The 24401-nt window shown below is 38.2% G+C and overlaps 1 protein-coding gene and 1 long non-coding RNA gene across 3 annotated transcripts in view; one reads left to right on the top strand and one right to left on the bottom strand.

Moving 5' to 3' along the window:
• Positions 1-17345, top strand: part of FAM171A1 (family with sequence similarity 171 member A1) — an 86449-nt gene extending 69104 nt beyond the window's left edge. The window contains exons 6-8 of the mRNA XM_021551668.4: positions 9981-10097; positions 12538-12652; positions 13264-17345. Coding sequence (XP_021407343.3) covers positions 9981-10097; positions 12538-12652; positions 13264-14968 — 1937 coding nt within the window. The 3' untranslated portion in view covers positions 14969-17345. The remainder of the gene's footprint in view (positions 1-9980; positions 10098-12537; positions 12653-13263) is intronic.
• The window catches only part of LOC146768143 (uncharacterized), a 38346-nt gene that overhangs the window by 3445 nt on the left and 10500 nt on the right, over positions 1-24401 (bottom strand). The window lies entirely within an intron of this gene.

The following is a 24401-nucleotide window of genomic DNA, read 5'->3' on the forward strand; positions in this document are numbered from 1 at the left end:
AGCATTTCTGAGTGCTGGCAGTAATAAACACAGATGCATTGATGTTACAGAGATATTACATGCTGAAATGCAACTTAATCACTGCATGCTGTGGACATGCCCACGTCTTGTGTCTCACAGTACTGTGGGACAGTGGTTTTATTTCATGGTATGCACTTAAAAGGTTTGAACAAAAAGACAGGAATTCTCATTTTTATGATCAGGAGTGCTCAGTGGCGTTTTCTGGGGTTTGGGGTTTTTTTCCCTAACAAGTGCTGTGTTGGATTTCTCAAAATCTGAGGGGGCTGAAAAAATAATTTCTTCTTTATCTGTAAACAGATGGTTGGGATCATGACTTCTTCCATGTATATTTGCCTTGATGTCAGTAGGATTTACAGAAGTATAATTAATCTCTATGTTGTTGGACACCAAATTTCTGTTCAAAACTTCTTTCTAGCCTTGTCCTCTTAAGTCAGAAATACCACATATCCCAGTAGAAATGAAACTTTCTGCCTCCTATGTCATCTCCAGTTCCCACCAGCTGGACTGAATAACACAGCACTTGCTCAGCTGTATTCTCCTCAGCCCCCATTGAAATGCTTTATGTTTTATGTTAAGGTGTCTGGTTTTCATTGGATTCAGGGAGCAAAACTGTTAAGACCAGCATTCTCCATTTTAAGTCCTCTGTTTCATTCTGTGTGATATGAAAGCACTGTGTTGCAGCTAGACCTCTAGATCCACATTTGGAGCTGTATGAGGGACTTCAAAATTCTACCAAATATTCCAGTGTGCATAATATGAAAATGAGATTTATTAATATGATCCAGCTGCTAGTTAATTATTCCCATCCAATAATAGGAAAATATTTTCAACACTGTTTTCAGTTGTGTGGCAAAGGACTCTGGAGTGGAAGGGTTAATCCTTAGTCCTTTTGTTCATCCTCCTTAAAATATGTTCTTTCTTGTGCACTACATGTAAATAAAGTTCAGAATACCATGTGTCTGTTCTTCCTTCTCCCCAAGCTTTTGGTTGTACATCTTGGGTGTGACCTTGTTGTCTTTAAATGACTGGCTTCTTTGCAGAGAAGGTTGTTTCCCCAGTGCCTGAAATTTCAGCTGTGTGTTCATGTAAAGTCATGGCAGAATATGGAGAAAAGTATCTTGGGGAACTCTTTATGACTTCATAAAAAAACAATTCTTTATGTACTCCCCTCTTCTTGGTTGCTGCTTTCTGACTGCATTAATTCCATAATAGATTTCTAAAAGCATTTAAAAGTCTGGTACTTTATTTTTCTGGGTAACGTTCTGCTGTCAGTGGTAAAATTTGTATTGATTTTTGTAGAACCAGAATTTCCAGAGGTTCCTTCCTCAGCAAAATCAAGATAATATTTTCTGTGCTCAGAAGAAGTCACGAGGATATACTTATGTGTAAGCAGTATTGGTGCCTACTTAAACTTGACTGCAATTTCATAGAGATGAACTTATGTTTGTTTTTTGTTCTTAGTGTTTATAGGGAGAGAGCAACAGCTACTGCCAGGCAGAAAATGTAAGCAGATTACTGTACATCTACCAGTCTAGTTCACTGTGCATTGTTTGCAAATAGGATGATTTATTTATAAAAGTCTTGGATTTGAGTTTCCCAGGTGGTAGCAGTGATAATCCACCCAAAGAAGATATTGTCTTTTAGTTTAAAAATAAAACATTTCTTTTTGTTGTGAATTTGATTGATTTCTGACTGCCGCCACATTCATAACTCTGTGTGACTGACAGAAAATAATAATTTAGCAGAAACATTCACAGCCTGTCACTTGATCTGACACTGGTGTGATTTGTGCCTCTGACCTTGGAGAGATGGTCTGCCTTTGGAGTGCATGCAGCTGCACACATGGCCTGGGACTTCATACACTTCTCCATGACTTTTAGTGGGTTTTCTATGCATGAGAAATGAACGTGCTCAGGAAATCACATTCCTTGCCCACAAAGGTTTGAGCTTAGTATAATCAGATCCAGAACATGTGGTTCTAGACCAGATTCAGTGGTATCATGGAGATTGGTTTGCAAAGGTGAAAACCACAGAAGTTCAAGGTTAAGCTACATCTGTAGTTTAAAAATTATTTATCTATTTGATTTTGACTTCCTTTTTAATCTCAGCTGGAAAGCTTAAATTATTCTTAAAGACTAAATACACTAAAGAATACAGGTTCTTAACTGACTGCTCTCACAGAATTTCATAATTTGTATGTTGCCATAGAAATGGCAGCTACCAAACACAGCTTTTTACCATGTGCAGTGTCTGCATAATAGGTGCAGATACCATTCAGAGTTTTAGACAGACCTCAGCATTGAAAGAAAAAGAAGCTCTTCCTCTGATGCTTCACAATGTAGCTCACTCAGGTATGTTCTCACTCTCAGGATTCTTCTGGAGAGACTCACAGGAGACGGTTGTGCTTATTTATCAGTGTGTGTTTTCAAAATGAATGTTGTGGCTTACACATATGAAAGGGCATGAATGCATTGCTTAGTCCTCTGCCCACCTTGTACATCATTTGAGCTGATGAGGTATAGCATGAAGATGATGCTTAAGAGACCATTGAAGGAATCACATTGGTGCCAAAATGTAGTGATCTTTGTGCAAATAATCTACGAATATGTAGTCAAGGAAATAAAACTGGAAACAGATCCCTGGCTTCTGGGAGCAGGTTTGAATAATGTAGTGTCATGTAGACAGCCCTATAGCTCCACCTATAGAAGCCATGGCAGGAGAAGGTAGGAAGAGGCAAGCATCAAAACTTCAGAAATTGAGAAAATGCCTTTGTGCTTATGCAACTGCCTCAGTTGAAGAAGACCTGGAGATTGGTGGGAATTCAGGCAGGAGTGGGTAGTGCCGGGATGGGGCTGGAGAGGCTGAGAACCTGGGAACTGCTCCCTCTGCAGCCTTGCAATGTTAGATCAAATCCCAGTGTGCCTCTCCTTCCACTTCCAGTTGGAAAAATAGAAACTGAATGTGAGTCTGATGTGAGACTGAATGAAGGAAAAGGCATGCAGTATTTTGTGCAAGTGCATTTATTTATTACATGTTCTAATAGTTTTGTCAGTAACTGACTGAATAGGATTAATAATGTGATAAAGCAGATTCTAAAGGCAGTATCTTTATATATTTCATGTATACCAGTAACTAGGGATGGTGGTCCAACAGGCATAACTAAGTTGTTCCTTTTGAAATACAGTTATTAACCAGTAATTACGTGTGGAAGTAATTTTCATAAGTCATGTCTGTTCCAACATTCTGGAAGGAAATACTCCGAGGGGACCAAAGCAGTGTGAGCAGGTCTGTATACAATGTGCCCTGCCTTCTGCCCAGATATAATTAAGATTATTAAATAATGAAAATGTTTTTTTTCTTTTGTTAAGCACTTGACAGGTGATTTAAGGGGAAAAATTGAGAAGAGATGGAAAAACCCACAGAGTTTCTCAGGCACAAACAATAAATGGAACTACTTGATTTCCTTGCTAAAATATTCAAGAATGGTAAAATCATCTCCTTTTTAGTTAATGAAATAATGATGATAAAACAGGAGCAGGATTTAGCCCTGGAAGAATTGTATAACAAATTCTGTAGGAGTGGAAGAATAATGAGGGTGTTGGGCTCTCAGAGCAGGGACGTTTATTTTTTGATGTTGCCTAGCAACCCTGAAAACAAAATTGTAATATTAACTTGAATACTATGAATTTTTAAACCCATGTGTATTTGGGGGAAGGTGAGGAGGAGAGTAAGCGCCAACAATATTCAGGAAGGAATTTTTAACTTCCATTTCAAGCTTTTAGCTTTTTAGAAAATGAACAAAATCAAAACATCCCAAATCATCCCTCTCTAGTAAAACTTCCTCTCCTGATGCAGATTAAAGGTGATTTTCAGTTGGAAGAAGAAATCTGATAAGCAGCTTTAAACTGGTAGAATGAAAAGCTACAATTTATGTATGTCATAACATGCTTTAGGAAGTTCTTTTCACAAACTTGCCCTTGATTAACTCTTCCTAATAATGCTGCTGTTTGCAGTGTCTAAATCAATTACTTTTAGAAGCACTTTTAGTATGTTTTGAATATCCTTTGCTGTCCTACACTGTCTGGTAACAACCTGCCTCATTCCTTTTGACACATGTATCTCTGTTTAACTGTGAATCTCTGCCTAAGCAGGGCGATCTTAAGAGACATCATAGACAGCACAAGAGATCCATACTGAAAGAAAAGCACTTCTCATTAAGGAATATTTATTTAAAACATCTATGCTATTAAGCAGTACAGTTAAAAGTACCTTTCTTTTCTTTCCAAAGGGCTTTTGTCCAGGGAAGCTCATCTTGTGATTGAAAATAAATTAATATTATGTGGGATTATGTTTAATTTACTCTCTTACCTCTTACTTGTCAAATTTGCTCTCAATTTGTCTCAAATTTGTCTTATTTGCTCTCTCAAATACTCTTCTTTGTCAAACCTCTTGGATGGAAATAATTAGTGTTGTAAATAACCAGTTTTGGTTCCCTGCTTGAGTGGAATTGGATGATCCTATTGCCAGTTAAAAGAAACAAAATTAAAAGCAAACAGTGTTTGATCAATGGAAGAATTTTCTTACCAAAAGCTTACATGTAAAATAATTATGGAAATAAACCAGCATAGCTACCATATATTAAACACAAGCAATATTTAGGCTTTATGACTGTCCTTGGGGGAACCTGCTGGCTGCAGCACATCCATCTGACAGTCATTTACTAGAACTGTTTTGGTCAGTGATAGAAAGAAAGCACAATCAAAGTCAGCAGAAGTCCCTGCAGCAGTGGTGATCTGGAAGGCTCTGAAATGGTCAGCTTGGGACGTTAAACCTGAAGCAAGCAGCATTATACATCCTCCCAGGGAGCCAAGTGCTGGGGTGCCAGCAAGAGAACGTCCCTCACAGGCAGATCACAGGAGGGGAGGTTGTCCTGCTTCTCCTTGGCTGTAGCAAGAGTCCCATGCATCTCTCCCTAGAGCAGATGGTGCTGTGGGGCACTCCTGCCTCATCAAGGCCAGTGGGAAGTTGGCCATTTGCTTGAGCTGGAGCAGCGTGGGATTGTCAGCATGCACAGTCACACATGGAAGCCAGAGGGACAATTCCCTGGATTTCACTACAGATCAATTTAAAATAATAAAGCCTAGCTTTAAAATATGGGAGCAATGTCTTACTCAGAGGCATCATGTATTCCTTCTTGCTGCCTGGTTCCAGCAGGCTGCCACATCAAATCGTTGATGTCTTTGAAGACAACAGGACATCTCTTTTCTGGGCAAACCAGCCATACTTGCAGTGACCTGATTGTGCTGGGGGATAGTCTAGAATAGCTGTTCTTCAGTGGCTTCTCTGCAGTAGCTGTCCATCTGGGCACTCCTTGCTCAAAGTGCCATTTTTCACTCTGATTCCAAACTAAACCAAAATAAATTAGAAAAATATGTTGTCTAATGCAGAATGTATCTTGAAATAGGGATTTAATGTGAAAACCATTTTTTGTTAGATTTATTCATAATTGCAAGCCATTTTTTGTTAAATTTGTTCAGTGGAGGACCCCTCTGGCCTCCATTGGCAAATTCTAAAAGCTGCCTGAGATAAATGAGTGTGTTCATTACAATCAAAGTTACTGTGAAGTATTAAGATGCTTCTCTCTAGCAGAATTTATCTCCTGCTCTGCTGAAGTCTTGAACGTCTCCAGTATTTTTGCAGTCCGATGGACATCAGCTTTCCTTATCTGATCGTTTTTTGATTTGTGTATCTTTGAAGTACTCTGATTTTTACATTCTTTGCTGTGTTCTCTTACCTTGCTTTTGAGTTCTATATATGAACATATGATGGGTAGATGCTTCAAAAGCTTTTTAAGAAAGAATGAAGAATAAATTTGTTAAATTACATCATTTATTCCAAAAAGTCAGTAACAGGCAGTATAATTTTGGTAAGAAAAGCATTAAGCATGTAGGTTCTCCCCCTGCTGCCAGAAGACAGCTCCCCTGACTTGAATCTTGGATCAGCATGTTGGCTCCACTGAGCAGTAAGAGAGGAAAAACAGGAAGAGAAATGTAAAAATTATCTATAAGCAAGAATGTCTCTATATATAGTATAAGTTTTCCATGAAGCACCAGCCAGTCTTTAAGAATTAATGGTGAATTGGCCCAAATCATGCAGTGCTTACAAACTGCACTGAGCTTGCTGTTTCTGCTCCAAAGAGACATAGACAAGTTTTCGTTGGAATGACAGTCTTGAACAAAAATTATCACTTCCATTACATCCAGCTCATTTTACTGGTTTCAGGTTTTTTAATAATCCTATATTTCTTGTTACTTAACAGTTATTACAAATCAAGTGTAAATATTAATAAGCAGTGAAGCTCATTGATTTTGCTGATTTGGGTGGAAGGAAGAAGTAGATGTTACAGGATAATCGGAAAATAAATTAAATTACTAGAACACAGCATACAGGGAAATAAGACCTCTTTTCCCTTCTAAATGCTTCTGCTTAGTTCTGCAATTGTAATCCTGACTTCACAGAAAGAATGAATGGTGCTTGCTCTTCTTCCATTTGCAGGCTACTGCATAGGAATTGATAGAAAAATGGACAAAGATCTTTACTGACTGCCCCTCCTTTGCTTACAGCAGCAAGTGTGTGAGGACACAGAGGGTCATTAGCTTCATTTTTAGAACAGGACAGCATCTTGTTTTCCACTCCAAGGAGGAATCTGAGGCAGGATAGGGAATTTGTTCTCAAGGCTGCACAGCAATGAACTCTTGATCACGTAAGACAGTGTGAAATGTAGGAGCACAGCCAGTCACTACCAAGCAATTGAGTTTTGCTCAATAGAAGGTCCAACATTAGTCTTTACAGCAGGGCATTGCATGTAAGGAGCTGCAAGAGCACTGCTTTTTTAATGATACTTAAAAAGCAACCAGGAAATCAGAACCTATAAAGAATGAAATATGAGAGACCTGGAAATGCTGATGGATTTGCAGAATACTGGAGGTATATCAGTTCCCTCCAGTAACACCAGGTTGGCTTTCAGCTCTTTGTTCACAAAAGAAACAGTACAGGACTTTGTGTTTTCAGCTGTTTCCACTCAAACCTGTTTTGTTGCTGCTGGCTGCTGTTGTAGAGGATGGAGTTCTTTGCTTTCTTCGTCCCATGATGTAGGAGGATGCTCTGTTTTATTAGTGAACTACTGGTAAGAGATGGTGAAACTTTTTTAGGCAAATTTAGCACCATAGTGTTGGACAATTAAAGTATTAAAAAAGGGCTGATGATGAAATTGTGTACTCATGGTTCACAGGAACCCACACTTGGTGTCACCCTGGTGAAGGAACTTTGGGTGGCGCCATTTAGAAGTTACTATTTTCTGTCATAATACACCAATTTGTCGGGTATGGTCAACAAAAGCTGCATATCTTTTGTTTAAAGATGACCAATTTTGGATATATCTTTTATGTATTTGAATTGTCTTAACTATCCATAACAGAGAGACAGAATTACATTTTTCCTTAATTTATGCAGAGCACCATATTGCCTGGAGTAAATCCAGTGGTTACTATGAACAGGTGAACTAAGTGAGCAGCAGACAAGTGTGAAACCTGTCTGAGGCTTATTCAGTAGTCTCTTCTTTGCTTCCATTGCAAATAAGGGATTCTTGTTGCTAAAATATGAGCGACCTGAGCTGCTGCTGGTTTGGCAGGACAGCAGCAGAGCTCTGCTCATGGCAATAAGCCTGCAGCCCCTCTGAGCTTCTTGATGGCTGCATTATGCAGAGTATTACTGAGCAAAAGGCTTTTCGGGAGGCAGCATCCTGTGGGTAAGGCATGCTGGACACAAGTTCCCCCTAGTGAGAGGATCAGTAACAGCTTCTGCTCCAGGAGGCAGCTGTAGAAATAGACATGGAAGGTACTGAACTTCACCAGATTATGTACACGTCTGCACTCTGCTTGTGAATTTAAAGGGCTTGGAGGTTATAAGAAAAATATGGTAAACTTTATGTATTCATCACCCTGGTCCTTCCTTTTATTTTTAATCAGCACTCTATGTCTCTGTTAAAATTTTATTTCACATTGTTGTGTAGTTCAATAATCGGTAGTATTCTCATCATCCAGATCTTGCAGAAAAAGAAAAATGACAAGGTTAAAGATTACAGAGTTTTTTAACCAAATGGCATTTTAGAGACAAGATAAGATCAATTTGTGACCTTAAAGGCTATTTTTCACCTTCAGGGCTATTAGTATGACTTCTTCCCTGGAAGTGCATGGATAGGGTTAGTGGCCATGTTAATAGAGAAAAATGAATCTACTTCTCGTAGATTTTCCAGAAACTCCCTGTAACTGTGGACAATTCCATTCTATTTTTCCTGAAAATGCTTCTCTAAGAGAGGTAAATGAATGACTACACTAAGATGTTCTGTTACAGTAATACATGCCACATATGCAAATCTGTGTACACAGATTTTGGTCCTTTTAGTACTGTAAATTAAAATTACTAGTCTTGCATGACTTTCTTTATGAAATAAGAGATTATTGCTACCCTCTACAGACTGGAAATTATACTTGAAAAACTGATAATTACATCAGTAATTCCTTTTCCCTGAACAAATTCAGTTTGGTTGCAAATACAATTGGCATCTGGCAGTAGTAGTCATCTAAGTCTAGAAACCCTCTCAATCACGTATTCTTCTAAACCTTTCACTATATTCAGTTGGATTTATTATTAGCCTAAGACAGTGGTCTTACATAGGAAAAATCAGTAATAGGGAGGAAATAAATACTCAAAAAAGCCATTCTTGTAGAGGGTTTGCACAGGTGGATAATCTAAGGAACAGAGAAGTAATCATCAGGATCTTTAATGTATTATAAAAACAACAAACCCAGCTGCAGCACCTCTTCTGTGTGTTCTGTACTTAATACTGAGTGTTCAGATGACTGTTATCCATTAAAATGCTGTTCCTTAATCCTAAGTGACATCTAATGAAAAGCACCATTTTGGGAATTACAAGTAGGAGACTTATTTAAAGGAAGGGGAATCACAAGTACACGATGCAGCTTGCCTTTCAAGTGAGCATTTGAAGCTGGGTAAGGGAAACACAGCATTCCTCCCCCTTCAGCACAGAAATAGAGAACTGCACTACAGAAATGCAAAGGGGTTTGTCCCTTCTGTGTACACAGAGCAGCATCCTGGTAGTGGCCATCAAAATATGTGAGGCCTTAAGGAGGCCAAGCCTTCTATTATGACACCCACTGGAGGTGCCAAGCCAGGACTGAAAGTTTGGGAAACACATTGCTTTAAAATTGTTAGTCTTACTTATTTTGGAATTATCAGTTTATAATTCTAAAAAAAAATTAATTTTGTTTCATTTGAGAAACATGTTTTAAAAAACTCATCAACTGTTACCAAACAGTATTCCTGGGGGTATTATACAGATACTGAATGATTAACAGAGTTAATCACAGCAATGATGCAATGTAATTCTCCTCACTGACAGTAACTAAGCTTGCTGTCTGTATAGGAAAGCCATTTTGAGGAAACCTTTTCCTCTGTCTTCTAGAAGTTGCCAGCCAGGGCTGGTAGAAAGGTGGTGTGTAGATATCAAGTGTAGTCAGAGAGATGTCTCTTGAACTATATTTTTTAAGTGGGCTATCTGCATATAATCAGCTTCAGGAATATCCATCTTCAAAAGAGGGGAACCCAATAGGACAATAAATATTTTCTTTTGACAGGTTTTGAAGATTTACTAGTTTTATTTAATCTTAAAGGTTTTGGGTTTGGGGTTTTTTGCTTCTGAGAAAACCATGGGTGCTCTCAAATGCCAGTGACCAGAAGGCACAACTTCCCACTTCACTTCACACACACAGGCCCTAGCGCACATGGATAGTGGACATTGTTACTGCTTGATTTTCCTCTTGCTTGCAGAGAAATATGTGAATATCTGTAACATCTTCCTACAACTTCTACATTTACAGGGACATGGCTGAAGAGTAGTTTGGGCATTGTACAACAAGAAGGAAATCAGTTGACCTGGACTTACATTGCACCTCAGCTGGGCTACTGGGTTGCAGCTATGTCACCTACTATCCCAGGTAAGATGGAATTGGATTTTACTGATATTTGCAGCACTGGGTAATTATTTATTTATATATAATGTTTATGTTTTTCAGAATGACCTCATCTAAGATGCCACAGCTTGATCACTAATGGATTATTAGAAAACAGAAATCTGAAAGTAAAGAGTTAAATCTTTTCAGGATTGTGTGGGGCAACCCTCAAAATATCTGAATGGGGAACATTTCAATGTGCTTCTGCTTTGATGCATTTGTGTCACCACTGCCTGGTAGAGCCATTACTAGAAAACAGTTGGAGTGATAGCATCAGTGTGTTGGTGTTCCAGCAGGTAGAACAGGTGCTGTGAAGTTTCTGTACAGAAACTCAGAGATATGAACTTGCCCAAAACCAGCATTTTCCTGGGTTAGACACTTTGGATGGATGGATGGATGGATGGATGGATGGATGGATGGATGGATGGATGGATGGACTGACACTTTTTTCCTTTTGCACTGAAGATGCCCATTTTGCCCTGAGTTGTGTTTTGCATCCTCTTGGTGACTGATTAATTTACACTGTGAATAACTTAGCCTAGAAGTTCCAGGAGGTATTTTACTGTGGCATTAGTACAGAGCTGATTGGTTGCCATCTGCAAACCTCTTCACATAACTGTAAAAAATGGCTTTGAAAGAGGTATTAATTATATGTGCTTTGCAGCTTTATTTATGCTGCAAAGCAACTTCTGCTTCCTTTTTTCTGTCTGTGTCTGCCTCAGATTTCTTGGTAGAAGCTCTTCAGTCAGCAATAATCTGGAATACCTCTGTGTATAAATGAGGCAATCAGCCAATCAATCAATAAAAAAAAATCCAACCCAGAACTCCTTACAGATTGTATTAGGCTTTCCAGATAACAACCTAATCCAATAGAAATGAAAACATGCTTGCCTTGGCTGTGCAAGCTCAATAAACTAAATATAACCAACAAAACCAAACTCTTGCATAAGGACAGATTTTAAAGTCTCCTCATACGTATCATTAAGTTGTTTCATAATATGTGAGCTTTTTATTTGAGGTTCTTTTAAATGATAGATATTAAATGCTGGAATATTCAGCTGATTCATTGCTGAACAGAATTTAGAGGTGGGTGCAGATCTGAATAAGCTTTCATCCTAAATTTATTGGAATTTTACAAAATTTTACAAAATAATTGTTCTTGAAGAAAAAGTAACTGCTCTGAGCCAAACATTTCCCAGTACAGCTCTGCCCCAGATTGCAAGGAAGTTACAATAGTCATGGAATTGTGCTTGTAATTCTGAGATTACAAGGCCTGTAACTCTTAACAAGAGAATGCTTATTTGTCCTTGTGATTTACCTTGTATGGCAGAGTTTCTACTTGTGTTTTACTTTTTCTTCCTTCTAGGGCTAGATCTGAGTTCCTAAAACTTTATTGCAATGAAAACAACATTTTCATGAAAAATTCAAGTGATTCATCTTGTCTTCCTTTTCCTTAATGTCCTAAAGCAATTGTAAAATCAATTATGTAATGGTAGTGGTGGGACAGAATGTATAAATATTTAGATTTCCCAAATGCAATATTTTAATAAGTTAATTAATTTTGCATATTTTATCTCCTTATTGAATCTATTTGATTTCTAATCTCAAAAATGGACAAAAATTATCTTTGTTTTCCTAGCAGTGGCTCTACAGACCACTCAAGATCAACAAATGAGGTTTTGCAAGCTTTATGACTAGACCCTCTAAGTTGGCCAAGTTTGTTGTCCTTCACAGTACATGCATGTTAGTCTGCCAGCTGGTGCTGTACCTCCTTGCCCATCATAAGGATTTTACAAACCAACTGGGTCACACATGCATAATTGTGAACAGATGTCCAGATGTGTGCATTCCTTTGTTTGTTAGAACATTTACTAAGCATTATTTAAACCTGGAGTTACAACACTGTTTCACTAGTGGCCTTTAATTAAAGCTACAGAAGATCTGCTTGGCTTGGCTTGATCTAGACTTCAGACACATCCTCCAGTGAATCCTGTACACACTGTCTGTACTGTTTGGTGTGAAGAGCCACAGATGAGCAGAGCAGCTGTTGCCCACAGTGTTGCTTTGTGCATTACAGTGCTGGGAGATACTGAGATGGATTTTCTCCAGTGGCAAGAGCTTTTTGGCACACGGTGTCAGCATTAGGACCTGGAAAGCAGTATTCACTGATGCATGCTCCCATTGAAACTAACTGCTTTTCCACAGAATGAGCTACTTGGACTTAAAGTCATGAAAACCAGCACATGCTTTCTCCACAGCTTGCTCCCTTCTCCAGAGATGGTCTGTTCAGTAGGCATCAGGGCTATGAGCAGCACTTGCTTAACACCCTCATAATAAGGGAGAGTGTCCCTCTCCTTGTTCAACTGTTGTTCCTCTTCCTATTTGCAGATTGGTACAGGTCTAAATTCTCTTTTCTGGCTTCCAGGTCCCGTTGTAACACACGACATTACCAGCTATCACACAATGTTTCTTTTGGCAATTTTAGGAGGGATGGCTCTCATACTTCTAGTCTTGCTGTGTCTGCTTTTGTATTATTGCAGGTAAGAGTCATCATCCTGGTTACTTAGTTCTTGTTGAAAATACAAGCTTTTTTGTGTTTATGAAATGAAAAACTTATGTATTGAAACATTTTTCCTTTGTGGGGAAAAAAGGCAAGCAAACACTTGAAAAAGAAAGAAACATCAAATTTCCTGTGTTCCTAGTTACGTACAGCATATAAATCTCTGCCTTTGGGAGGATGGTAGTCAAGTGAATCACACACATCTGTACCTATGTTCTCTATGTAATTTCCTATCAAACATGGGCATAGGTTCAAGATCTCTGTACCTTTATGCATTTGAAAATGATCTATTAGTGTTGTAGTAAAATGAATGCTAAATTATCAGCAAATGCGTACTAATGAGTGATTTTATACTTGCCTTCTCTAGACATTTACTCCAGTTGTAATTGGCACTTGAAATGTTTCCCAAATGACATTAGTTATTCTTTAATTTTATCTTCGCTGCTGGGATAAGCTTTTAATTTTTAGATTATGTAATAAAAGTTCAATTCCCCTAATACTAATCACTGCTTTAAAATCTTCTGTTAAGACACACTTATTTCTCTTGTTTCTTCATAAATTTCTAACGTCTTTTGTTACTGCCTTTTATAGAAGAAAATGTCTAAGACCACGTCAACATCATAAGAAACTACAGCTTTCAACAGCACTGGACACTTCTAAGAAGGATCAAGCAACCTCAATGTCCCATATAAATTTAATATTTTCACGTCGTGAGTCAGAATTTCCAGGTGGATTGTCCGTTGCTAGCAACGGACACGCTGAAAACTCAGGGGCAAAGGAATTAATCAGTGCTGTCCACATGGAGATGGTATCACCTACTGGAGAAGCAGATATGCATACACCTATGCTCAAACACTCCTTCAGTACTTCCCAGGAGTTTAGCTCCCGAGAGGAACTGCTCTCTGACAAGGAGAAAGACAAGAGCAGAATTTCCTTGGATGACCTGACTCCCAGTGGGTCTCTAAGAAAAGACTACCACAAGTCAGCAGATAGTTTTCCTCTAAAGACAAGAAAATCTACAGAAACAGCTGAAGGCTATGAGTCCCCTATCAAAGATGAGTATAGGAGAAGTTACAATGCTATGCTGTCTCAGCCTTTATTTGAAAAGCAAGAGAGAGAAATTCAAGTATCTATGAACCATATTGCTACTGGAAGTAAATACAATATTCAGGAACAAATATACCCCACACCTTCAGCCCCTGAAAAAGAGCTGCTGGACTGCAGACCTACTGATTGTATGATGTCTCGTTCAGTTGATCACCTTGAAAGGCCTGCGTCTTTCCCTCGACCAGGTCAGTTAATCTGCTGCAATTCTGTCGACCAAGTCAACGACAGTGTTTACAGAAAGGTTTTGCCTGCACTGGTCATCCCAGGTCATTACATGAAGCTGCCTGGAGAACACCCTTTTGTTAGCCAGCCCCTGGTTGTCCCAGCTGACCAGCAGATTGATATAGAAAGACTTCAGGCTGAGCTTCCCAACCCTCACGCACGGCTTTTCCCACACCCTGCCCAGCAGCTGCAGCCCCAGCAGTTGGCATCCCAAGCAATATCTCAGCAACATTTGCAAGATGCAGGTGCAGCTGAGTGGAGTCAGCAAAATGCTTCCATGTCTGAATCTATTTCCATTCCTGCCTCTCTGAATGATGCATCCCTGGCTCAGATGAATAGCGAAGTGCAGCTTCTTACAGAAAAGGCTTTGATGGAATTAGGAGGTGGAAAGCCATTGCCTCATCCTCGAGCATGGTTTGTTTCTTTGGACGGGCGTTCAAATGCTCACGTCAGACATTCATACATTGATCTCCAAAGAGCTGGTAGGAACGGGAGTAACGATGCCAGCTTGGACTCTGGTGTTGACATGAATGAACCGAAATCTGCCCGAAAGGGAAGAGGAGATCATCTGTCTGCGCCACAGAGCCACCCCCCCGTGCAGGAGCACCAGCAGAGAGAGCGGAAGGTTTCAGATAGCACAGCTTACACACAGCTTGTGTACTTGGATGATATGGACCAAAGTGGCAGCGAGTGTGGAACAGCAGTTTGTAGCCCTGAGGACAATGCTCTCCGATGCCTCCTAGAAGGCACCAGTAAGAGAAGTGGTGTGCAGCTGCCCAGCCTGCAGGAGGAAACCAGAACTGTGGATACCAAACCAGAGCCATTAACTAGTCCTGAACATGGAACATCCATTCAAGATGATGATGATGAAGATGAGGAGGATGAGGAAGATGACCAAGGTGAAGATAAGAAGAGTCCTTGGCAGAAACGAGAGGAAAGACCACTAATGACTTTCAATCTAAAATGAGCTATTGTGAAAATCCACCCTACAGTGGAGTATAAAATTGCCAAATATCCTTTCTGTGGAAGTGCTTGATATTTTTTTTCTTCCTTTTTTTTTTTTTTTTTTATATTGTGGAGAGAAAAGAGAAAAACAAACTGTGGTGAGCAACATTTGAAAGAACTTAAATGCATTACTGTGTAAATGTTAGAAAAGAATTAAAATCATTCCTCTGATTTAACAGCTGCCTCCAGTGAGATAGCTGAACAAAGAGTGTGATTGTTATTCCATATACTTGATATTGGTCATCCAGGATGTTGAAAATATTGACAAATTGTTTTGGTTGGTTTATGACCTCAATCTCCTTATGAATAGGAGCTGGTAAAGCTTTTGTTTTGTAGGCCAATTTTATGTTGATAATGCTACTGAAAGTATCTTAAAAACAGGAGTTTGGCACATGGTGTCCAAAATTGTGCATTATCTCAATGAAAGGCTATGCATTGCTGCTTTTAGTAATATTTTGCTTATACTATGCTTTTCTTAATTTTACAAGTTGGTTGTAAACATATTATGTCCTTTATTATGAACTACTCAGCAATTTATTTTAATGTACAACTGCAGGAAACTTGAGTAGCATCCCTTAGCATTGAAGCCTTTTTATGAAACCAAACTGAACTTTGTGTCGACTAAGATTCCTCCAATTCTGGTACCATTTTCTCAAAGTGCCTTTTTTACAGTAACAATGAACAGTCCCTTCTTTTGCTAAGTCCTTTTAATTGACCCCATTTGAGATTTTATAAACTTCTGAACTTCTACCTTTTATTTTAAGCTGCATGCCAAGAGTCCCATTTTGTGCTAAGCATTTTTCATTTCAATACAGTGTATTCTATAGCTATCATGTATATTGTGGATTCTGTTTAGCCAGGATAGACTTAGAAGACATTTTAAAGGGCCCAGAGTAGCCAAGAAGATAGTTCCATTGACTGTATATATTAGTTTCCTCTGGAATCCCATGAGCTAATCATGCTCATATAAAATGGACTATCGACCGAGCAACTGGACTGAATGTGTCTAGAAAAATTTGAGGAAAACACAAATGTACTATCCAAAAGTGCCAGAATTACTCTTCTGTGCTTTTTCCATACAGAGCTGCTTGGTTATCCAAAAATTATAATTGAAAATAAACTGCAAAAAGTATCTTAGTGAATTTATTTTCTCTGTTCATGGTTATCACATTATTTTATGGTATTTAAAAATACTTTGATTTCATTTTTCCTGTGCATATTTATGCTCATGTGACTTACTTTCTTTTGCAGTTCTCATGAGCTTAAGTGAATACTGAAATTTAGACCCCTTTTCAGAAAAGCATACTCTGTATCTTGATAAATACATAATGACTTGCTTAAGTATCACTGAATACATTGGAAATGAAATCCTGGTATCACCAAAATTCCCTTTGGAGTCACACTTCCCGTGGGCCAGTTTTCTTTCTGAGATTTCTGTGGGTACTCACACTTACTGCACTCTTCTCACTTTTTCATGAATTGGGTTCAAAGAAGAGGAAGTATGTGATTTCCATGTGGAATCCTTTGTATACATTCAGTTTATCATGTTTCATTCAGTTATTTTTATGCAGATTAGCAGCAGTCATGCTTACTAAAGTTATACATTATTCCAAAGTGATTTAAGTGCTATATAGTTCCTATTTAATTTGTAATAATAAGCCCCAACTAACATTCATTACTTTATTTTCAGTAAATTTCAAGGTTTTCATAGAAAGCGAGTCTTGTAATTTCCATATTACTGTATGTCTTACCTGGGAACCTGATCTCTAGCCAGGAGTTGAATCCTGATTTCCTAGTTCCCAGGTCAATGCTCCTTTCCATCCTCAAAGCCAGATCACCTTTTGTTTTGATTCATGTTTGAAAGTGGTATATGTTGTAAAAGGAATCTAAAATATTGTGGAGTGCATTGAATATTGAAATCACCATATTAGCACTAAATTACATTTTACTCATTGTGTATGTGGCAGGTCCTTTCCTGTTCTGTTTATGAATTTTGTAATGACCACCTGTGAATTGATTTTGGGCTCTGGGTTACTTATTGTCAGTTTGTGCAAGGTCTGAACAGAAAAATACGACTTTAAGGGCATAGTATTGATCAGATGTCAGTAAGTGCTGGTAATACAGTGTCACTTATTAATCAGAATGCTGCATAAGTAAACATTCTGAATAAAATTTCTGCATACTAGAATTATTGTGCTATTTAATTTCCAGTTTTCTGTTGTCTTAAATCTGTCATTTTTAATTACATTATTTTTTCACATTCCTTTGCAAAGTTTCCATCATTGCTATCTTGTAAAGTGAGATTGTTGCTATTAAATTGCAGTGGTTTGTTTCTTTAATTGTGTTGGTTTTATGTTCATTTGATAATTTGTGGTCCTAATACAGCAAATATACTTGAACAAACACAATGAGGGTATGTTTCAAATATTCTTTAAAATAGTATTTTTTAATTGGTGTAATAGTATTTCTCTATATCCACACCTGGGCCATATGCTAAATGAAGCTGGAACAGAGTTAATGCAGTTCAGGTAACAGTTTAAGATTTAAGATTGGAGTATGTTATGCCTAATCTAAAGTCCAGTGATAAGTTCCGTGTTTTAATTTTCAAAAAATTCCTGAGGCAGATATATCAGTAAAATACAGAGAAATTTTCTTGCTTTTATATTGCACTTCCACAGTGAACCAAGTACTATTAACACTTACAAAACACAGAGAACAAAGTATAACTTGAATAGGTCTTGGCAACAGCAGCTCCAAGTCCATGTAGAAGATAATCGAAAAGCCATTGTCTTCTTATTTTTTGATGGGAGATATTGGTAGGGAAAAAAATGCAAGTTTGTACTGACAAAGCTTACAAAAGTAATGAAAATACATTTGTCTTAAAAAAAAATACTAGAAACAAATCTTCAAAGTTCAGGTTCATTTATAACACAGACTTCGTGAAATGTTAGCACTGTTGGGAGTCAATACACTTATTAAGAGTGCATTTGCTTCATGGTTGTCCCTCAGCTCCCACTTTTTTCCTGCTCAAATACTTGCTTCTCAAAGCTTTTTAAACTGTCTGTAAACCACCTTGACTTACAGTGATAATGACCTATTACTATTTGATTCAGTGCTCTGTCAGGATACCAGCATGCTAAACCCTCTGCAAATTCAGGGACAAAAACTGGTTATTGCCTCAGAGCATTTGCAATCTAACATTTTAGACAAATTATACAAACTTGTGGTACTGATCTGAGATAAACAGATAACAAAGGAAGGACGAGCATTTGGAAATTGCTCGTAATGCTTTTTTACAGGGAGAACTGAATAGCTTTAGTAGAGTGAATTAAGCACTCTTGAAATACCTTAGTAATATTTTCATTTTCTGCCCTTCATTCTATCCATGAATGTTATCAGGAACCAATTTTATCTCACTATTCTGAACCAGTATGTTTCAAATTGGTAAGAATGTAGAGTTTAGCCTACAGAACGATACAGGTATAAATAAGCAAGTGTTGGATGAGATATTTACTCTTACACTAGGAAGGTCTGTAGTGAACCAAAAAGGCTTTTATTTTTTTTCTTAACAAGAATTCATCTGGTTATTAAAATGTATTATAACACTGTAATCAACTATAATTAGTCTGTAACTTGGAGCACAGTAGGGTCCATGCAGTACATCCTTGGACTTGGTCAAAGAAGAAGAGTGAGTATCTTGTTTACTTTTCTAAAATACATGTGCAACAGATAGGGTTTTTCTGAATCAGTGCTGCCGTTTGGTCTCTAGCGTTTGGAATTCAAGTTGTGGTATCTGCCACCTGGTGGTGAACTGCTCCTCCAGACATGCTGTGTATGAAGCAGTTCATCATTTCAATAAAAGCACAGTTAACAACGTCAGTAACACCAGTAGGCAGCTGGCACAGGATCATCAGTTGTTTCCTGGGCCTGCTGTCAGTCCAAGTGCAGAGAGAGACCTTGCCCAGCCTCTTTGCTGGGGAACACTCAGCTTATGACATCTCCATTCAAATCAAAATGCATCATCACTGATGGCTCTGTATTCTGCCTTGTGAATACCACCTTGGGTTTAGAATAAAATAAAATAAAATAAAAAATTGACTACTGTTTCCAAAGTTGAGGAAAATGGGAGCAACTCAGTTATTCTTTTCCTGTTCCTCTGTTAACAGACAGAAAAACTGGTAGGTTCAACACTAATGCTTCATAATGCTAACATTACTATTATTATGTGCGTGTATGTATATACACACACACTCAAACATGATTTATAATACATATAATATATTGCTATATCATATGCCATGATAGTTATGTACATACATTATATTTTCATTATATGTGTTATTTTCATTTCCATGCTGTAAAACAGTGGGAATTTGAGCTTCAGGTGAACAAATAGGCAGCTATTAAGTACAATTTTCAGAATAGAGGAGTATTTTTTATTACATTTCTTGATGTAATTCCAGCTGTTAAATTGAGGCCAGGTAGTGTCTTCTCTTTGTCAGTAATAATAGAAAACGTATCTAATTCTTTTCAGCTGTAATCTTCTGGTATCTACAGGTAATTACTTTCCGAACTGTGGCACCTGGTCTATTATCACTGAACTGAAGTATTTCTTGTTTTATTGATGTGTTTTTCTTCTAGGAATGAACAGTGCCAGTTAGTTTGTTTGATCATTAAATAGCTATTCTGCCTTAGAAACTTAGAGGCACAGGGAAGGAAAATGTGATGACAACAGAGGTACAAATTAAATACTTGTTTACATGTTATTTTTGTAATTCTGTAGAGAACTTTGTGTTCACATGACTAGAAAGACACACTCCTCAATAAACCAGAGGAATGCCTCTGACAGTTTTATATTAAAAAGGGATGAAATGGTGCTTAAAATAATGCTGTGAGATGATAAATCTCACTTTCAAAGGAATGGCTGGTCCTGCTGCAAGAGAGGTTGGGCATCAATACAGAAAGAACTTATTTAAAGTAGTTCCTGTTACAAGCACTGTTTTTTAAGAGGTTTTGTTGATTTAGTGGTTGTAGGAAGTTTAAAAAGCTTGGAGATGAGAGAAGCTATGGGCCTTGGCTTCTGTCTCCTCTCTCTTCAAGGAATGCCCCTTCTATAAACCCAGGTCCCTGATTCTGCTTTCAGTTTTGTGCCGTGCTGTGAGGCCACACATCAGTGGGACATAGAATGTCACACCCTAAGATTAGATTTTTCAATGAAGCTACTTTTAGGTGTTGGTGAGGGCAAGCTTTCTTTGTATCTATGTTATTTGCTCTAACTTGTATTTAACACCTTGCAATCCTGCATTAAATAACAAAATAAAAATGAGAAAAGCAAAACATGATAGCCAAGTTCCCCCTGGTGAGAAGTGTATTTGTCTTGACAGCTGGACTGGCCATTCATTCCTTGAAATCCTTGAAAGCACACTTAGATAAGTGTCTGTGTGGGCACACGTGCATGGATACACATTCACATGGATGTATGTGTGTATGTAAGTGCACTTAATATAAAAGCTGGCTTAAATACCAGTTTCAGCATTTCAACACCAAGCAATGATGAAGTGAGGGTTGCTCGCCCAGACTGACTGGAAGAACCAGCATGAGAGCCCATAAAGGCTTGTATTAATTAACTTAATTGTCCTTGTGGTCTGACATTGCAAGGTCAAAACCATGCTTGATGCTGTTTCTGCTGTACCTCCAACTTCCAAGAGATTTATTCAAACTTGCCTTCTAGCCTAGACCTGATGTATTCATTTTGTAATTAAAGCTTGTCTAGTATCTATAGTTTACGTAAGTTGCTCTGTCAAGTTGTTGCACACTTGACAGAGTATTTTATTTTGCACAAAGTTGTAAAATTATGAAGGGTAAAATCTTACCGTAAAATCAAAAGAAACTCTGCATAGAAATTGGAGAGTTTATATAATCGAGTCTGATTTTCTATGGTCTTCATAGGGAAGACACTATGTCTATAGACACTTCTTAATTCCATGTAATTCTGCATGCCATAGGTGTGCATCCTAAATCATACTGTTAATCTGTTTCTTACCACCCTGTGGCACATCTGTCACAGGAAAGAGTTCTTTTTTGTTTGTGGGTAAAGAACTATCTGAAACAGACAAAAAGAAAACTCCAAAAACTTTCATTTTGGAAAAACTACTGAAATGGTCAAGAGATAAAGAATAATTAATGTATCTATTGCTCCATTCAGAATGAGAGAAATAAAAGTATCTTGGCTGTACCTGCAGCCTCCCTGCAAAGAGAAGGAAACAGCAGGCACATTGATAGGGGGAAGTGTAAAAGGCTAGTGGGAGAACTGATTGCAGAGCTGATGGGAGTAAATTGGACTGATCTGGAGATTGGATGGGCAGAAGTAATTGCTCAGTATCAGTCACAGCTCCTGCAGTACCTGTGTCAACGCTGTCTTTATCCAAAAATCTGTCACCACTAATTCTCATTCACATACATAGTTTGAGAAAGGTCCCAGAATAAAAATATACATAAAAAGGCAAAATACTTATATATTTGTAATAATTATTTAATTGTTGGTTCCTATTATTAAGTTGTTTTTTGTTGTTCGGTTTTTTTTGTTTTTTTTTTTTTTTTTTACTTTTTGGGGCTAGAGACCCCAGGATCTGAGGAACTGAGCAGTGCTGAAACCAGTTTGAACTTGTATTTGATGTAAGTCTTGTATCTTGCTTCCAACAATCATCAAAAACAGATGGTTTAAAGAACTGAAATCTTTACTAGCAATAATAGTCTCTCTATCCTTATCACCCATATTTTAAGCACAAAGATTTGTATTTATCATACACATTTTTTTAATGCTTTGATATGTTTTCATTATGCATGTATATGCCTAACCCTCTTCAGTGCTGTACAGCCCACAGCCCTTGCCATGCAGACACCAGCATGGAGAAGCAGATGGTTCTGTGCAAAGGTAAGCTGTAAAATAGAAGAGATAAGAGCTGCATTTGAAAATGGAATTTAAAAAGCTGGAGGACAGTGCAGCAGAAAGAATGGGATGCTTGGAGAACACTTGCCCCCAGTTTGACCCTGCAGCCAATCCAGGCCATCAGCAAGCAGGCTGTGAGAACAGGCAAGTCTGCAGCTCCCCAGGCATGGTATGCTGGGGGGCTACAAAGAGGTAGAGTTGTAAAGATCAGAGGTGTGATCTCACATGGATACAGGTGTGCAACATGTGGCATCACAAGCTCATTTTCTTCCCTAACCATTTCTACTTCTGCTGTTGCGAACTGTAAGAACTGTGCAAAGTGTTTTGGTGTATTTTTTCTGTTTATTTTCAGTCTTACTCTTTTACACTTGCCTCTCATTCAGAATTGAGGAAGACAGTATTTAATTTTTTACCATGAAGAGCAGCCAATTAGAAAAAACCCAATGTGACAGTAGTATCCACTTGAATGAACTAAATCTATTTGTTTGCTCAATAACTTTTTAAATCTTAATTAGAAAAATAGGGGAAACACTGAAATACTAGCTAATTTTCAAATTGGACCCATTTTGCTTCCAATTTACAAGATTAAAAATGTTTACACCAAGTTGTTACTTGCAATCCAAATCCATTTAAAATTATAAATGCCATGAATATTTCAATGTGGTGTGTAAAGGTAGGAGCAGTCCTATGCCTCATGAAAGTTTTAGGTACTTTTCTTCTGCAGTATTTAATAATCAAAACACATAGACTAATCAGATGATGCCGATAGCCTGAATGCTGGATTCTATATCACCAGCTCACTGGGATGTAATTAATGTGTTGCTAGGTAGGTAAACAAGTCTGGGTTATGCCTGGCTGCTGGAGGGAAACAATATCTGTGCCTGGCTGGCTTTATTCAGTTGCAGAACAGCAAAGAGAAGGGCAGCCCTGCCCACATACTGCACAGTCTCACCTGATGGTTCATCCAGTCCCTGTACTGGGAATTTAGGATTCCAGATCCCCAGTATTTCTTACTGCCAAGCAGAGATGGCTCCTCCCTCAGTAACCTGGGGTTCTCATGAACTCATGCTGGCCACTAAGATGCCCAAAATATTTGAGTGCTCATATATTTGCACTCATATTTGAGTCCTAGAGTTTCCTCTGGGAGTCAGCTAGGAAAAAGTTAAATACAGGGATGGCAAAATCCATTTGTGCATCTGGACCTATGCTCATACACGCATCTGAGGTGGCTCAAAGCATCTCTGAATTGTAGACACAGGTTAATTGTGTGCAGCCATGACAGAACCTTGACTGCCTCTGTTATGGACAACTGAGGAGAGACAGAACCTGGAAGGCAGAATGGGAAAAGATCCTGAAAGCTGAGATTTATGGTGGGGTGATGGGTCCCCTAGACACTGCTCTGATTTTGGTGACTGACATTAGTGGGAGCAGCAAGGCAGAGCTAGATCTGAAGTAATTTATTTGCTTTTCTCTCTTCCTTTCTTCCAATTTGTTGCTATAAGCAACTGGGTATTTTGTCTACATCTAGCAGCACACCTAGAGTCACTACTAAAGCTCTAAGGAGACCCATGAAAATACCCAACTGGTAAATACTTGATGATATGCTACAAATATTTTAACTGATTTCATGATATGCCATTTAGTATTAAGTGAAATGTATCTCCTGCAAAGGAAGTCTATTTTCTTTAGTTAATACTTTTTTCAGCTTTTGTGCAAAATGTCTGTGCTTTCTTCTTTTCAATCTTCATAAAATAAAAGGCTTTTGCTTTATCTTCCATGTACATCTAGGAAGAGGTCTTTTTTGTCAATTAAAACCACTAAGTTGCACCTTTACAAACACAAGCTCTTTACCTGGTTAAGTTTAAACATTTCTGATGGTTTCTGATGGTCTGCTTAGACTGGTGTGAGTCCATGGGTTGTGTCTGCAGTACTGGCATGCAGCATTTTGGGGGTTTCCTGGATATACCCACATGCAACAACAGAGATTTTGGAAGTACAGATGCCCACAGGGAGCCTTTTAGGGTACTGCAGGTGCCATGTTTGCTGCTTGCTGTCCTAATGTTTCATACATGAAAAAATCTTTGAATTTCAGGACCCCAGATGCTCAGCCACAGAGAGAATAACTCTCTGTGGCTGAGCATCTGGGGTCCTGAAATTCTAAGATTTTTTCACCTTGCTGCTCTATTTTCAGAAGAAAACTACACATGTGATAGCTAGCATCTATCAAGTAGTGTAACTGCTGAGCAGTGTCTGCAGGGTGAATTTAAGTGCTCTGGGAATATGTCTCATCATTTCAGAAATGCAAAGCCACCTCAGAAATCCACAGTGCAGGACAGGTGCTTAACTCTCACTTTTGGTGAACTTCTCTACTTGCAGTATAAGCAAAAGTTACATTTTCATGAAATGCAAGGCACAATCCATTGCTGTCATTTGACCTTGCCATGGT

Source organism: Lonchura striata, chromosome 2 (genome assembly GCF_050655825.1).
Source record: "Lonchura striata isolate lonStrDom1 chromosome 2, ASM5065582v1, whole genome shotgun sequence".
In the NCBI taxonomy this organism is placed as follows: domain Eukaryota; kingdom Metazoa; phylum Chordata; class Aves; order Passeriformes; family Estrildidae; genus Lonchura; species Lonchura striata.